The following is an 18176-nucleotide window of genomic DNA, read 5'->3' as shown; positions in this document are numbered from 1 at the left end:
GTTTACAAGAAATACAGTACATGCTTTACAGTGGGTAAAAAAAACAACTTTTCTAGACGTCTTAGCTCACAAACCTATTAAATGTCTTCAGAAGACTGTGAATAAATAGTATGCGCTACTTCTATCTTTTTTCGTCCTCATGTCATTTCAGCTTTTTGGTTCTGCTTTTTTGATTTAGACCCACATGCAGATGATTAAATGATGACAATAATATATTTCTGGATGAACTGGCCTTTTAATAGTGTGACATTTAAAGCATTAAAGGCTCCTTTTCTACATTACTGTCCTCTAGTGGACAAATGAAGTATATACTTCATAGCGTGTGCTTTTTGTCTATTGTTGTTTTTTTTGTTAAGGAAACCACTTTAAATTAACCTCAGTGTAAAAAAAAAAAAGAATAAAATTAAAATGGTCTGCTTTTTTAAAAGTTGAAGTTATTTTTAATGTGTGAACTCACTTCCAGTTTTTGTTTCTCACATTTAACAACCCATTTCCTGTTGCTAATGCTTAGAACGTTGGTGTAGAAAAAAAGACGCATTTTATATTTCCTATTCTGTTTCATTTATAAAAAGGTCACAAAACCAGGACAAAAAAGCATTTGCGTCACTTCACGTGTCAGATCTGTATAATAAAGCATGGTAATCATCCTTTCTATCATACTACTACAGTTAATGTTTTTCAGGTTGACAAATTCTGAAAGTTATTTAAATAATCCAGTATGAAATTATTTTGATATTACAGTTGTAAGTCTATTTGTGGTTACTGTGGCGTTTTAATGGAAACTGGCTAAGATCATGCGCTAAAGATCAGAGTCAGACTGCTGCTGCTCAGTATGACAGGCGTATAATAAATACATAAGCGTTCTCGTGCGATGTGCGGTTTTCTTCCGTGATGTCAGAGTGTAAATGAGGTCTGAAAGACTCAGCAGATCTCAGGCGAGGTGTCCTGAGAAGCGTCTCTGTGGGAGTCACACATATAGTGTGTGTGTAGGTGTGTGTCTGTTTGAGCTGTACTTTCCACTGCTCTGGCCTGCAGTTACTCTGGTGGGTGTCAGCCTGGTTTCTCGTGCTATAAGATGATGAGCTTTTGTTCAAGAGACTTCGTGATGGAAGTTTCACGACCCACTTTGACACCTCTGCTACATGATCTTAAACTCAGACCAAGATGTGTGCGTGTCTAAACTGAGGTTACACTTTGAATAGCATTTTTCACCATCCTGATGCATAAGATATATTCAGTTCAGCCACTGTTAAGCAATTTCAGGCCCTTCAGTTGTGCATCACAGCACAAGCACAATATGAATTGCAATATATTTTATTGTTTACAAATAATGTTGGTATTATTTATAAATTATATAAATAAAATATATATTATTTTACGGTATTCTATTATGTATGTTTTAATGTATTTTTATTATTTAGATTTTTTTATTATTATTATTATTCTTTATTAATTAATTTAAATTATGATGTGTACGCTACGCGGTTTTTGACATGCTTTATAAATTTAATCGCTATTTAATCGCTATTTAAAATTTAATCACAGGAAATCGCTAAACAGCTACAGGAAGAAGAAGAAATGGAGATGAGAAGAATGAGGGCTGCTGCTGGTTACAATGACAATGACGTTGTTTCTCCACTCTGTGAAGGTAAAGAAAAAAAAAATTTTTACAAATGCATGCAAATGTAAATGATTGCATCACATGTCATCTAACTGTAGCATGTTTTGGTCTCCCTCTGTCAGGTATGGGAATCTGGGAGCAGGTGCTTCAGGACGCCGAGCTGGCCCGTAGACTTCAGGAGGAAGAGAATATGCTGCCTCACAGAGAGGTGTGTTACATTGAACACGTTTTATTGGCTTACACAGACACTTCATGTCTACTTATCGAATCTAGCCAGGTTTGCGTTAGGTTCAGGAACAGTATTACTTTATTTTTGGAGATTGTGAGTATCTGTGAGCCTGTGTCTGCTGGAAAGAAAATAAAATGAAAGTGCATTGGTGGCTTCAGGTTTGGGTCTGCTTCAGTCTTTGAAATTGACAGTATCTTAAATTAAAATCTAAAATTGAATAGAAATGTAGTCCTACCAGTGTTGGTATTGCTAACTAAAAAAATAAAAAATGTTTGTTAATTAAAGTAAACCTGAAATTTAATATAATAATAATAAATATTAGAAAATGAATTAAATATTATATTAAATACTATTTATTAAATAAAAAAGTAAATACATTTAAACAGATGTACAGTATTAAAAAATTTACTAAAAAAATTATAAAAATAAATGCTACTTTAAAATATTAATAAATACTATAATAGTAATATTGTTAACTAAAACTAATAAAACTGTTTTTGTTCAAATAAACCTGAAATTTAAAATAATAACAATAAATAAGTAAATAGTAGATAAAAAACATCAACTTAAATGACATTAAAAAAACCTAAACAAAAATAAGAAATGTTGTCTTGGGAACTAACTGAAATAAAATTAATTTAGTTAAAGTTGAAGTACTGAAATGACTAAAACTGAAATTACAACTAAATAAAGTTAAACAGATGTATTTAAAAAATAGTGAAAATTAAACTAAACAATTAAAAAAATGCTACTTCAAAATATTAATAGATACTACAATAGTAATATTAACTAAAATTAATAAACATGTTTTTGTTAAATAAAATAAACCTGAAATTTAAAACAATAGTAATCATAATAATAATGAATAAATAAATATTAGATGAAAAACGTCAACTTAAAAGACATTAAAAAACCTAAACAAAAATGAGAAATGTTGTCTTGGCAACTAACTCAAATAAAATAAGTTGTAGTTGAAGTACTGAAATGAAATTAAAATTAAATTAAAAGAAACTGAAAATAAAAGTTGAACAGATGTATGAAAAAAACTAAAACTACTGAAAATTTAACTAAAACATTTAAAATAAATGCTATTTCAAAATATTAATAAACACTATAATAGTAATAATGTTAACTAAAACTATTAAAAATGTTTGTTAATTAAAAAAATAAACATGAAATTTAAAATAATAAATAAATAAATATTGGATGAAAAACATCAACTTGAAAGACATTAAAAAACTTTAAAAAATGAGAAATGTCTTGGCAACTAACTCAAATTAAATAAGTTGAAGTACTTAACTAAAACTGAAATTAAAAGTAAATAAAGTTAAACAGATGTATTTAAAAAAAACTGAAAAATAAACTAAAAGATATAAAAATAAATGCTACTTCAAAATATTAATGCAAATAATACTTATTTATTCAAGTAATACTTATTTGCTACTACTTATTTATATAGGCAATACTTTAAAACACATAGTATTTTTTAATAATTATTAATTATATATTTTTTTTATATACAATTTATTTTTAATTTTATAATTTACTCAAATTTAAAAGTAAATTCAATTTAAACAGTCATATTTAAAAACAGTACTAAAGCTTACTCAAAAATTAAACGAACAAAAATAAAAGCTAACTGAAAATATGAATATAATATAAAATAAAAATATAAAGGCTAAAATAGTATTTAATAATTTAAATAATACTTAATATACTTACATTTATTATTTATATAAATAATACTTAAACACTAAGAAATATAAACTAAGAACATTTACAAAAGCACATACAATTACTTTTAAAAAAATAAAACCAAAAAAAAAAAAATCACATAGTATTTATTTTGCTTTTTTTCAGCAAATTCCTCAGAGCTCTAGATCAGAGGTGGACTTCATTGCGGCCCAAGTAGCCCAAGATGAGGTAGAAGAATCATTAATCATCTAAAGTTATACTGTACAGATAATAGACAGATTACAACTTAATTACATGAACAAAAGTTTAAACTACTATTTCTAGATTCTCGAACATCTAAGTAAAAATCGGTTGTGATGATGCTACAAAACTTTATAACCTCTCTGTAACATCAATGCTCATCAGGAGATCGCCCAATACATGCAGCGCCATCCGAGAAGAGTCAGAAACAGGCCACAAGACCTAGAGATCCAGCCCAGACCTGCTGAACCAAGAGATGAAGGAAACACCACAACCAGGAAGGTCTGAATCTCACAATACTCAATGCTGACTTTAAATCTGGCAAAATTCCGAATTTTCAGATAAAAGGTTACAATTACCTTTTTAATTTTTTATTCCATGGTGGTAATGGGCTTCCATAGATATATATTTCACTTTTTATTTAGTTGAGGTGGATAGACATTTCATTTCACATTTGTGACCCTGGACCACAAAACCAGTCTTAAGTCGCTGGGGTATATTTGTAGCAATAGCCAAAAATACATTGCATGGGTCAAAATTTTGGATTTTTCTTTTATGCCAAAAATCATTAGGAAATTAAGTAAAGATCATGTTCCATGAAGATTTTTTGTAAAATTCCTACTATAAATATATCAAAATGTAATTTTTGATTAGTAATATGCATTGTTAAGAACCTAATTTGGACAACTTTAAAGGTGATTTTCTCAGTATTTAGACTTTTTTTGCACCCTCAGATTCCAGATTTTCAAATAGATGTATCTCGGCCAAATATTGTCCTATCCTAACAAACCATATATCAGTAGAAAGCTTATCTATTGAGCTTTCATATGATGTATATATCTCAGTTTTGTAAAATTTAACCTTATGACTGGTTTTGTGGTCCAGGGTCACATTTCTGTTTTGGTGTAAATGAAGACTTTGCAACTTTGTTTTACCTTTCCGACCTTGTCGTCTTCAATTTCAGACTCTTCAGATGTTGCGAGAGAGGCTGAACTCAGACGGACTGCATTCACCTGTGGAAGAGGAAGAGTCCACCATTGAAAGCCATCTAGCAAGCCCATCAGGCACTGCGCTGTGAGTCACAGGTTCTTTATCACACACATTCAGAGCTTTTCAACACTTGCTGTATCTTAGCACTGCATCTCTTTTCAGCCGAAACCAACACATACACAACATCGCAGAGGAACTGGACCCAACGTTCAAGGCTAGGAAACGCGAAAGCCAAATTTCCACCAGCCCCCCATCAGGTTTGAACACACTGCTATATAACAGGAAAGTTCAGTAACTGTATTTGTGCCACATCAGCAGCCATTTCCTGTTTTCTCAACAGGTCTATGTTTGGCCCCTCGAAACCCGCACAGTATCTTTTATGACTATTTACCAGAACCCACCTTCATACCACCAACTAAACGGCAGAGCGACAAAGCAGGACGTCACAAAGCCAAAGACAAGAAAGAGAACTGCAAACAACAGTGAACATGTGACTAACTTAGCCTTGTCTTTTGAGCGTTGTATAATCCACATTATGGACAGATCAATCTAACAATTCATGACTTCATCACGTTGTTGTAAAAGGATCACATAACATGACAGCACCAAGGGAGATGTACGTAATTAAAGATAAACACTCACTTTTAATCTATCAAAAACACACACTGAGTCAAAGTTCATTCATTATGTGATGATTAAAAACCTGTTTTGCAAATACATGCAGTGACAGGTGTGTGCGACATGCTCATTGTTTTAATCTCTGTTACTAATTGTACACATGCATAAAGACTAGCACAGAGTGCTGAAGGGATGACACAGTTGTTGTAGGCCAAAATTTAGACACGAGTGAGCATTTTAACACTTTACTCATCTTAAAACCAATGGGTTTTTTGGGTAATTGGATCAAATAAGGTATGCAAGTTATTCTACAACATCAAATTCATCAGTAATATCCTACACACCACCACTACATTGTGATTGTAGCTTCTACTGGTCTTGAAAAAGACGGTTGCTAAGTGGCTTTTTAAATTAAGTCTGAAAGCGGAAGCTCAGTGGTCGTTACGTTAAAATGGTGGATAATGAACCCAAAAATGAAAATGAACTGGCAATTTTACTTACCCTCAGGCCATCGAAGATGTGACTTAGGCGACTTTATTTCTACAGTTGAACCAGTTTGTCAAGTCGGATTGAACCGTCTCAAACAATTTGCGATTTGAACAGCGCAGAATCTACTGGTTAACTCAATAAAAACTAACTTTTAGACGGGTTACAGTCACTCCGACTAAAAATGAGTCAAAATACCGACGAATACAATGCTGTAATGTTGGTTTTTGCCACATTATCCAATTATTCAGAGCTCCAGTTTGTCCAACAGTAACTGAACTTGAGGAAACAGATCCAACTCGGACCGAAGGCCTATGAGATGGTGATCTGCGCACGCGTGAAAGTGCACCCTAACCCTAAGCTTCAATAATTAATTGTGTATGTGGTACGTCATTGCGTGATTACGTAAACGAACTGGTGAATTGAACAAGTTCATTGAAACTAATGCTGCGTCCCAATTTGCCTACTTATACTATGCACTAAAAGTATGTACTCTTTTTGTGAAGAAAAAGTACATACTTTTGAGTATGTAGTAGAATAGTAGGCAAGCTTTGGGACATACTACTTTGTCATAACTGCTTTTTTAACGGACGCTCTGTTGCTTAGTTACCTGAATCCTGTCACTGTTTAAACTGCCCTGTCAATCATCACAGTTAATATTTATATACATTTGTTTAATTTAATTTTCTTCCGTATTAGAGAGAAATGAAGGCACTTTCTTTCACGAGTCTTTCATGCCGAGAACTCTGCTCTTGTGTTTGCATAATTATGCATTTAAACGTTAATGACCAAACCTATCATTATAAAAGTTCATAATGTTGCTGCACATGAAATATAACACGGATAACATTAAAAAAATATATTTTTTAACAGGTTACACATTGATTATTTATCACTAAAACCCCTTTCTCTACCATATCCGCCATATTTGTAGTTTTTAACACTTTTTATGCGTGTTTGTAGTTCTAATCGAATCCTCGCAATGTGTTGTGGGCAATATTAGCCGTTAGAGTGCGCATTGATCAGCACTTCGAATTCCGAAGTTAAGTAGTAGACCATCCGGGAATCTTTGGAATACTTTTTTAAACATACTACGATTTGGGACATACTAATTCTATTTTCGAATACTATTTAGGACGGATAGTATGCGAATTGGGACGCAGCATAACTGTCCGAAAGAACCGGTTGGCGGAAAAGAATCTGATTACCGTTTACCTGGTGAGGCTCTGGATTACGGATAATAACGTTGTAAACGATATATTTTCAACATATTGTCAGGTGCCGCTGGCATTCATTTTTGTTCTTTGATTCTTTGTTTTGTTTTCAAAAAACAGTAGTGGCTGTCTTGTATTTTATGAATCACAAGGAACACGGTTTCAGCAAAAAAATGTTTTAATGTAAACAGTTAAGTCCAGGCGAGACTTTTGGTTCATCAGCCGCTATAGGGAAGAATAACAACGTGCAGTAAACTGCAAAACTGTGCTCAAAATTAAGATAAAACATTAAAATAATATTGCAAGACATATCAATTTGCACTATCAAGCAGCAAAATGAGCCGTTTTGTACAGCTAAAAATAGCTGGATGCGGATATGACCAGAAGGCAGGCACATTCAATTTACACACTCTTATGCAAAGTAAAAGATGGATATGTTTTGCTTTTTACTTCTGCCGATCGTATGTAGGCTTCAAAATGCAAGCAATGTTCATTTGTGAATATTATATTGATGAACAAAATGTGGAATAGTCAACTTTTATTGCTTTTGTTCAGAACTTGCTTTTCAAAATCATATTGGGTTTTTGTCGAGGGAACCAGGGTGATGCTATGGAAGCCCATTTCCACAACTAAATAAAAAAGGTAATTGCGACTTTTTATCTCACAACTTGCAATTCTGACTTTTTTCTCAGAATTGTGAGATATAAACTCGCAATTGTGTGTTATAAAGTCAGAATTGTAAAATATAAATGCGCAGTTCTGGGAAATGTTAGAATTGAGCAATAGAAACTCGCGACTGGGAAAAATAAAGTCAGAATTCTGACTTTTTCTTGCAATTGCAAGTTTATATCTCACAATTCTGACTTTTTTTCAGAATTGTGAGATATAGCAACTGGGAGATATAAAGTCCAATTTTGAGGGAAAAAATTGGACAAGCAATTCTTAGAATTGCTAGTTGGTATCTCACAATTCTAGTTTTATAACGTGCAATTGCGTGTCATAAAGTCAGAATAGCAAGATATAAACTTGCAATTGGTCATTTTTGGACTCACATTTCTGGCTTTATAACTTGCAATTGCGAGTTTGTCACAATTCTGAAAAAAAATCAGAATTTGCAAGACAGAGCAGATTACTTCTGGTATGAAACAAAGTCTCAGCTTTCAATTTTTTTTTATTATTATTAATTTAAACAATATCATTTTGTAGCTCTTTAATGTGCCATGACAGATCAGTCGGTTCAAACGGCACATGAACTGACCGTCTTTTTACATTTACTTAAAGCACGAAAATAAACATGAATGAACATCAGAATGTACTTTATTTCAGCCACGGAAAGATGTCAATACAAACAATTGGAGGAGTCAGTCTTATGATTGGTCAGATCACCTGTCAATCAAGCTCTTGACCAAAGGTCAACTGTGTGAAAAGAAATTCAGAATTGTGAGATAAAAAGTTGCATTTACCTTTTTTATTTTCAGTGTTGGAAACAGGCTTCCATATGATACTAACTTTCAGGTTGGCCTACAATAACACATCGTCACTGCAGCACTCTATTATATATAGTGATGATTCAAAATATGGTTTCCAAGAGGAAAACAATCCAACGCTTGCTAAGAGAAACATAGTGGTGACCTTTTTAACATGATCTGGCAAGATCTGGGAACATCCCACATCTGAATTTGTATATAACACAGCATAATCTGTGATTATAAACATGACTGTCAAGGTGAAATTGTGTTGCAAGAATGAATAACACTTTTTTTTGTTTAGTCATTTAATGTATGTGCAGTGGAATAACATCTATGTTAACTAAAATAAGTTTTTTTTTAAAAATGGGAAAAAATAATTCAAGGAGAAGACAATATAGATCTTTTATTTTATGTTTGTATATGGGGATATAAAGCCTTATTTCTGCTGTATTTGTGTTGTGCCACACAAATCGCCTTATTTCTGCATTTCCCACTGGTTTTAGTGCAAATTTGATTTGGAAATGCGTGTTCCTCATTTTTTAGTTCTACAAAAAGAACGGCAAATGATCTGTGTTTTACTGATATTCTTGGGAAACATTTGTCTAAAGGTCAGAGGTCAGAAAAGACCCTGAGAAGTCTTTTACCAGCATGCTGAAAATTCAGGGGTTTTGCTGTTGGAAATTCAGTGGATTTGAATTAATGCTATGCAGGGGAATTCTGATGGTGTTGAAATAAAATATCAAGCACTGTCATATCCTCACAGCCCACAGTATTTCAGTGCAGAGGTCTCTGCACCCCCCACACATACTCTAACCTTTCGTGCATGTGCATTACATCAGCCACATCAACGCCTCTTTGTTCTCGAAGCCTAGAGGGCAACTGAACTTGAATGTTTAAAGGTCTCGTGTTTGAGGATTTTTTTTCTTTTTTGTAATGTGTGTTAACATCTTATAAGGCCTGTGTTTCCATAATAAAAGTCAACTGGGCGCATTCTGAGCAGTGAACGTCTCTGTTTTGAATGGCTAAAGAGCTACTGAACTCATAGAACTCTTAGTTTAAATGTCTCCCATTTGAGGATTGTTTTCATAGTAAAAGTCATTTTGAGCATGAATGCCCCTTTTCATAAATGGCAAGAGGGCAACTGAACTTGTAAAAAAAGTTCAAAGGCCTTGAGTTTTTTTCTGTCTTTTTTGGTAATCTTATGTTTTTTTCATAATAAAAGTCATTTTCACATTTTGAGACAAAACGCTTCTCAAAGGCTAAAGAGCTACTGAACTCATACTGAGTTTAAAGGTCTCCTATTTGAGGATTTTTTCACCTTTTTTGTAACATGTTAACATCTTTTATGTGTTTTCAAAATAAAAGTCATCTAAGCACATTTTGAGCATAATTGCCTCTTTTCTTAAAGGTTGTATCAGCGATTTCTAGCCTAAAACATAAAGTGTCAATTTCAGCTTACCTTTCTTCACGATCCGCTCGCTGCCTGCCCCATAAATTGTCTGTGAAAAAACCGCGTCTCTCTGGTCAGCCTAGGGTCCGAGATATGCCAAAAAAACAATCGGCACTACCAACCTTTCCACACAAAAACAAACAGTGTTCCAACCAATCAGCGTCAGGGGTTTGGTGTTGTGGACTTTCGCTCCGCCTCCCTCACATCCCTGCACCAGTAGGAAAGTCCACAACACCAAACCCCTGAGGCTGATTGGTTGGAACACTGTTTGGTTATCTGTGGTGTGTTGATAGCGCCGATTGTTTTTTTGGCATATCTCGGACCCTAGGCTGACCAGAGAGACGCGGTTTTTTCACAGACAATTTATGGGGCAGGCAGCGAGCGGATCGTGAAGAAAGGTAAGCTGAAATCGACACTTTATGTTTTAGGCTAGAAATCGCTGATACAACCTTTAAATGGCAAGAGGGCAACTGAACCTCTAGTTTTTGTCTTTATCATACCATATATTTTCATAATAAAAGTCATTTGAGCACCTTTTGAGACAGAGCACCTCTTTTCTCCTCAAAGGCTAAAGGCTAGTAATCTCATGCTTAAAGTTTAAAGGGCTCATATTTGAGGATTTTTGTTTTCTTTTTGTAACATCTTAATTTTTTTCAACATGAAAGTCATCCGAGCACATTTTGAAATTGAACGAGAGGGCATCTTATTCCCCCTCTGTTTTGTAAAAAGTGTTAAGATTTTTTTGGGCAAGTTTATTCTTAGTGGTAAACAATTTAAGCACAAAATGTATTGTTTCAGAACACGGCTATGATGTGAAAACACGATACAATATTAAATTAAAAGCTGCTTTAATGGCAACAAAATTTCACAAACATCATGAATAAAGTTTTAGGACAGGAATCCAATAGAATACAGTAAAATAAATTACACAGTACATAGACATTGTACATATCTGCATATAACTACAAATGAATGCTTATTTATGTTTAGCTTGCTACACAACACAAGTTCATGCTACCAAAGGCCCAATATCCTGTGAGACCAGCGAGGCCGTTGAACTCTGACTGCTGCCGCCATGTTCCTGCTGAGGAAAACAGAAGCTGGGCTTATCGAGAAGAGATGTTTCAGTCTGTCCTCCTGCTGAGCAAAAGACAAAATGCATGAAGACACAAAATCTCTCAAGGAAGCCTATGTTCTGAGTAACTAAAGGAAAAACGCAAATATATTTACCTTCAAGAGTTTCCTTTTCAACATTGGGTTTACGAGTGGCTTTTCCTCTCCTCCATTCTAGGAAGAGGACTGTTGCAACAGGTACCGCTATGCAGATGGTTGCAAAGGTGATGAAAATAGCAATGGTCTCTGTAGCAAAGAGCAACAATGAGTCAGTAGCTTGAAATAACCTTTAAAGATGCAAATGTATATATATATATATATATATATATATATATATATATATATATATACTGTCAAGCCTAAAATTACTCATACTCCTGGCAAATTCTGACTTAAAGTCTTTTATTCAAGCAGCAAGTTTTTTTGTTTTGTTTTTTTGACCGGAAATGATACAGGCTTCTCCCAAAAGATAATAAGACAATGTACAAGAAGCATCATTGTGGAAAAAAAATATTTCTCAGCTTTTATTTACATTTGAACAAATTGTAGAATGTCCAAAATTATTCATACCCTTTGCAAACTGTCACAGTCCAAAGGAACTTTGGGAAAATTCAAAGTTCTATACCATTCCAAATAGTCTAAGCTGTTCTAAAGCATCCTAACTACCCCGATTCATTGGGAACAGCTGTTTTAATCAACTCAACAGGTGAAAAACAGAAGCTCTCTGCTGTTGGTTTGTGGACAGCCATGGCTAAGACAGAGGAGCTCACTGAGGACCTGCGGCTGCGCATTGTGGCTGCTCACAAGTCAGGAAAGGGCTATAAGACCATATCTAAATGTTTTGAAGTTCCAGTGGCAACAGTGCAAAGTATTATTACAAAATACAAGACACTGTGAAAAATCACCACTAAGGCCATCCTGATGAATCTGGGCTCTGCTGGTGGCAACATCTCAAGGCAGACAGTACAACAGACACTGCACACCACTGGGTTCCTCTGACGCAGACCAAGGAGGACACCACTTCTCCATATAAGGCACACAAAAGCCCGCTTGGCCTTTGCAAATGCTCATCTGGACATAGAAGAAGACTTCTGGTCTTTTGTTTTATGGTTATTGAAACAAAAAATTAATTGATTGGCCTCAATGATGTAGCCTTCATTTGGCGTAAAAAAGGAGAAGACTTCAACCCTAAGAACACCATCCCCACTGTCAAACATGCTGATGGGAACCTAATGTTTTGGGGGTGTTTTTCAGATGGTGGACCAGGGAACTCAATCACAGTAAACGGCACCATGAAAAAGGAGCAATACATCAAAATTCTCAACAACAACATCAGGCAGTCTGCAGAGAAACTTGGCCTTGGGCACCAGTGGACATTTCAGCACGACAACGACCCAAAACACACAGCAAAAGTGGTGAAAAAAATGGTTAGCAGACAAAAACATTAACGTTTTGCAGTGGCCCAGCCAGAGTCCTGACTTAAATCCAATTGAGAATCAGTTGGAGCTCATCGCTAAAGATGAATGGGCAAAAATACCAGTGGAGACATGCAAAAAGCTGGTCAGCAATTATAGGAAGCGTTTGATTGCTGTAATAGCCAATTAAGGCTTTTCTGTTGAATACGGAGAAGGATATGAATAATTTTGGACATGACACTTTTTGTTCAAATGTAAATAAAAGATGAGTAATATTTTTTTTCCACAATGATGCCTCTTGTACATTGTCTTATTATCTTCTGGGAGAAGCTTGTGTCATTTCCGGTCAAAAAAACTCGCTGGTTAAATAAAAGTAACTTTAAGTCAGAATTTCCCAGGGGTATGAATAATTTCGGGCTTGACTGTATATACAAGTTTATTTCTTCTCTGCTATTTATTTCTGTCATACATACTGCTTTCTAGGTCAGTAGGTTTGGTATCAGGTTTGGTATCTGGTTTGGTATCTGGTTTACGGCCACAGGTTACATCTTTGTATGCATCTCCAGGTGTAATTATTTGGTCTGGCTCTGTACACCTGTGAATTGAGAGATACAGCATTTGTGATATGTAGCTTCATCAGCACATCACGAATAGGTGAATGAAAAGATGGTGAATGCATCATACTTAGTCCACTTCACACAGGATTCATGAGTCTTGTTATTGAACGTCCCTGGAGGACACGGCTCACAGCCTTATGAATTCATACAAAACGTTGCAGTCAGATGCATATTAGTTATTAATATCAAAAGACAGATCAGTTATCTCTCATTAGATTTACCATTTGCAGTGGGCTGCTGTCCTCTGTAACACCCTTTAATGCAGGAATGTCCCGGTCTACACTCACAAACGGTGTTGCTGCTGGCGGTGCAATTCACCTTCACTTGCATGTTATCTGGAGCAGAGGAGCGACACTTTATTAAAACACAAGCAGCTACATTCACCATAATATTCAAATTAGTATTCAAATCAATTAATTGTGATTAATCACATTCAAAATAAAAGTTTGTGTTTACATAATATGTATGTACTGTGTATACTAAACCAGTCTTAAGTTGCAATAGCTATATAGAAAATGATTGATTTTTCTTTTATGCCAAAAATCATTCGGATATTTAGTAAAGATCATGTTCCATGAAGATATTTTGTACATTTTCAACAAAAATATATATCAGAACTTAATTTGTGATTAGTAATATGCATTGCTAAGAACTTAATTTGGACAACGTTAAAGATTTTCTCAATATTTAGATTTTTTTGCACCCTCAGATTCCAGATTTTCAAATAGTTGTATCTTGGCCAAATATTGTCCTATCCTAACAAACCATACATCAGTGTTAATTTTTTTTTCAGCTTTAAGATTATATATAAATCTCAATTTAAGAAAAAATGACTCTTATGACTGATTTTGTGGTCCAGGGTCACATATGTATGTATGAATGCACAAATATATGTAATATATATATGCACAGAACACATGGACATTTTGGATGTGAGGATGGGCTGAACATCATGAAGAAAAATATGCATCAAATGCTGTACCTGTACATTGACTGCATCTCAGACAACTTGGTGATAATGCATCGGTGACAAAGTTGTCTTTTTCGCAGGGAGTACACAAAGCAAATGGATCTAGACCACAACGAGTGACAAGACGGTTTCCTGCAACAAACACACATACACTTTAAACATCTGGAACTGAATAAAGCTTTAGTATTAAAAAATAACAAAACAATATAAATGGATGAGGATTATTTCATATTATGCACTCATTTTGAGTTTCTAAACATATAGAGTTTTTAAGACACCTCATCAATCGGCCATATTGGGGGCAATGAATGTAAACAATGTCACTGCACCGAACGAAACTCGCATATTTAGCTGATTATTGCTGCTGAAAATGGTCAATTATTGTCATGTTTTGGCCTGTACTAATCGGTCAGACCAGGGAAAACATTTGGAGTATTACAGACTGCCCAAAGTTATAACAAATCAAGGAGAAGAGTGCAAAAAACTGTCTGAGGAACAAAAGGTGTTTGTAAAAAAGTAAACCGGGATTTCTAGGGCAAGAATCTTGACAACATTCATGTTTGTTCTCATTGTTTCCGGTCAGGTAGGTGAAATATTAGGCTAATATCTTAATACTGCTTACCACCTATACGTAGTAAAGGTTTGTCAAAATATTGCGCCCTTTCCTGTTTACTAAGTCCTTCTCTTAGCAATTTCCACACATTTTTTCCATGGTTTAGACACCATAAATTAGCATAACAACATATTCACTAGTACAAGTGGATACCCCTCCATGTTTACAAACACAAAATCAAAAGGCGCAGCCCTTTAGAGCTCCTTTCTGCACTTAATCTTAATGATGTCGCAGAATTTACCGGTATTTTGAAACTGATGTATGAATGACGCTTTACCGGTAAAAGGTGGAACGACGTTGTATGTATCGCTCATGTCATCTTCCCACAAATTAAACTGGAAGTCAACTTTACTGCAAATTAGCAATCATTGTGACACTGTCATGTGATGAAACTATAGCGCCATGTGCTTTTTAGAACCATTTTCATAGGTTTAACATTTGATTATCAGCTCGGAAAACACGTTTGACCAAAAACAACAGAGACCGGGAATGTAGCATTGCTTAAGTCGCGCAAGACTTTTACGTTCAGGAATAAGGTGGATAGCTCAGTAGTTCGGTTTGAAGTCTAATATGATATCTCTTGGTCAAAAGCAGCTGCATGAATGTAAACATTTGACACGAAAATGAAAACATCAACAAAAACACTGACTGCGTATCCACCTTTTTCTTAACATAGTAACTTTTTTGTAAATTTTATGGGTCTGGCTTCCAGTCTTATCTGCATCCAGCTATTTGTATCTGTACAAAACAGTTCATTTTGCTGCTTGATATTGCAAATTGGTGTGTCTTACCAAATTATTTTAATGTATAATCTTAATTATGAACACACTGCTTTGTAGTGCAAACAGTTTTACCATTTACTGCACGTTGTTATTCTTCTCATTATTTCCAGAGTGGGTAATGAACCATAAGTCTCACCCATAGGCTTACTTCTGCATTGAAGATAAAGGTGGATACCCCTCCATGTTAACAAACACAACACCGGGAGGTGCAGCCCTTTGGAGGTCCTTTCTGGACTTAATCTTGGTGTCACGGAATTTACCGGTATTTTGAAACTGATGTATGAATGACGTTTTACCGGTAATAAGACGAAACGTTGTTGCCTGTGTGAACAGCGCATTTTATATTTGTAATTTTACAGCGATTTACTGGTATTCCTGTGTGAAATCGGCTACAGAAACATCTTCACAAGTGGACTTTTGAACCTCGTTCTATGTCCTACATCTACATCTGTTTTCCTTCCGGTGAAGATTATGCATCCCTGACGCACGATAATTATATTGAAAGTAAACTTCATATTGATAATCATATCGAAAGTAATTTTAGGATGAATGAGGCTTTCAGATGTGGTTATTATCACATGATCACACTTTATCACGAGGGGGAAACCGAAACACACTTTATATCAGTGTTTATGTATTTAAATACAGACTAAATACTATGAACTACATTTACATTCAATTGCAATGTGATGCAGTTTTTTTTAACTGTCCATAATATTCTCATAGCAATTTTATTTTCAGTTTTGGTGATTTCAAACAACTTTCTCCATCACAAATCAATAGCGGTGTGTTCAGTTCTTACATCTGAGCCTCTGATGACAATATAAAATACATTCAAAATGATGCATGCCAGAATTGAAATAGATATAAAAATCGACATTTGTTTTCCATTTACATTGATATTAGAGGTGCTAATTGTTGTAAATAGTATTATAGTAATTACATTTGTTAAAGTTTAACAAAAATCATCACCATTTCCATTGAGACCAAACCCTGTTTTTTTTTTTTAATTATTATTATTACTTTTTTATTATTATAAAATTATAGAAAAATACTAGATTTTATTGTACTTGGTACCATGATATAAAGAATATCATGGTACCAAGTGTTTTTCTCTTTATTTCTTTTTTTAATCCTTCTATTTTTACCCAAACTTTTCAGTTTTTCAATTCACAACATATTCACAACATATTAATATTTAGCAACAAATGGTTTGGGGCTGACAAAAAAAATCTGAAAAAAAAATATATATATGATTTTCAATTCTATAGCTTCTATATACAATAAAAAAGCAGCAAAAAGGAAAATATTAGACTATAAAATTTCACTACTTGTAGCCAAAGGTAAAGTCAAGATCTGTAGTTTTAAAGGAAAGGAACGGAAAGGAGGTGAAGTGAGGCCAAGTATGGTGACCCATACTAGGAATTTGTGCTCTGCATTTAACTCATCCAACTGCACACACACAGTAGTGAACACACACCCGGAGCAAATCTATATTGCTTGCAATAGAGAAAGAGAGAGAGAATTCTTATTCTTATTGAGTTTAGGAAACATTATTACATATTTAAGCTTTTAACAGTCAATTTATCCCAAAGCTAATCATTCTTTTGCAAAAACTGACCTGGTTTACACTTCTTGCAGCACACCTTATTGTCCCCAATGAGGTCATAGTCCTCACATCCAGATTCCACACTGTGTCCCGCAGCCAAAAGCAGGACAGCCGCAGTCAGGGTCAGTCCATGGAGCAGGTTCATCCTCCACGACATGTCCGTCTGTTAACACACTTCACACACTTGCTTCTCTGAATGATGCTGAGAATATAAATCTTTGCTAGGGAGCTGCGTCTATACAACGTCTGAAGCTGAACATGTGAAACCACATTTGTAAGTTCCTAAACGTCACATACACCCACATGTACACACACGCGCACACACACACACACACGCACACAAAGACGTATAAAGTGAGGTTGATAGTGACTCATCAGCTTTCTTTTTTTTAATAAATTTTGATGAGCATTAAAAAAAGAGAAGGGATATTTCTTTGTCTGCATTTAGTAATGAAATAACTTTTAAATTCCATTTTTAAAGGGGAACCACAACCATTCTATGCCATTTAAATATATTTTATATCAGGAATAATGCAATGATCACACAGTTTCAATTTCTGTTTCAATCCACTGTATTTTTCAATATTTAAATAACATTTTCTATTGTCACATAAACTTGTTTTTTTTTTATTTCTGTTTAATCTTAGCAACCCATCCAGACAGGTCTAATGATTTCAAAGTCAACATGAAATTAAAACCAACTGCTAGTAGAAGCATCAAGTAAAACACTGAATTACAGTAAACATAAAATAGTGAAGTAGAAAGACTGAAGTAGTATTTTCTTATTTACAACTTTGAAAACTTTTTTTTACTGCACTGTAAAAAACTATTTGTTGAGTCAACCTAACATAATTTGTTACCTAACTCAAAAAAGTTTAGTCAACTTAAAATGTTAAGTTGTACTATGTGACAACTTAGATATTTGAGTTCATTCAACATAAAATTATTTAGGCAGCCAGGTAACTTTAACAAACCAAACTTTTTGTTAAGTCGACTCAAATATCTTAAGTCACTTAGTACAACTTAACATTTCATGTTGATTAAA

At 34.3% G+C, this 18176-nt stretch overlaps 1 protein-coding gene and 1 long non-coding RNA gene across 2 annotated transcripts in view; one reads left to right on the top strand and one right to left on the bottom strand.

Moving 5' to 3' along the window:
* Positions 1-5707, top strand: part of ccdc50b (coiled-coil domain containing 50b) — a 27681-nt gene extending 21974 nt beyond the window's left edge. The window contains exons 6-12 of the mRNA XM_073825307.1: positions 1546-1648; positions 1744-1829; positions 3711-3773; positions 3951-4067; positions 4750-4859; positions 4938-5032; positions 5116-5707. Coding sequence (XP_073681408.1) covers positions 1546-1648; positions 1744-1829; positions 3711-3773; positions 3951-4067; positions 4750-4859; positions 4938-5032; positions 5116-5261 — 720 coding nt within the window. The 3' untranslated portion in view covers positions 5262-5707. The remainder of the gene's footprint in view (positions 1-1545; positions 1649-1743; positions 1830-3710; positions 3774-3950; positions 4068-4749; positions 4860-4937; positions 5033-5115) is intronic.
* A 7306-nt stretch (positions 5708-13013) lies between these two features.
* On the bottom strand, positions 13014-14262 carry LOC141293363 (uncharacterized). Its single transcript, XR_012340733.1, has 4 exons — positions 14140-14262; positions 13379-13492; positions 13225-13291; positions 13014-13135 (listed from the first exon to the last, which is right to left on the bottom strand). It is a non-coding gene; the product is annotated as an uncharacterized lncRNA (long non-coding RNA).
* Positions 14263-18176: the final 3914 nt, after the last annotated feature.

Source organism: Garra rufa, chromosome 20 (assembly GCF_049309525.1).
Source record: "Garra rufa chromosome 20, GarRuf1.0, whole genome shotgun sequence".
NCBI classification, from domain to species: domain Eukaryota; kingdom Metazoa; phylum Chordata; class Actinopteri; order Cypriniformes; family Cyprinidae; genus Garra; species Garra rufa.
The sequence above is the reverse complement of the archived record's forward strand: the minus strand, read 5'-3'. Positions and strand labels throughout refer to the sequence as shown.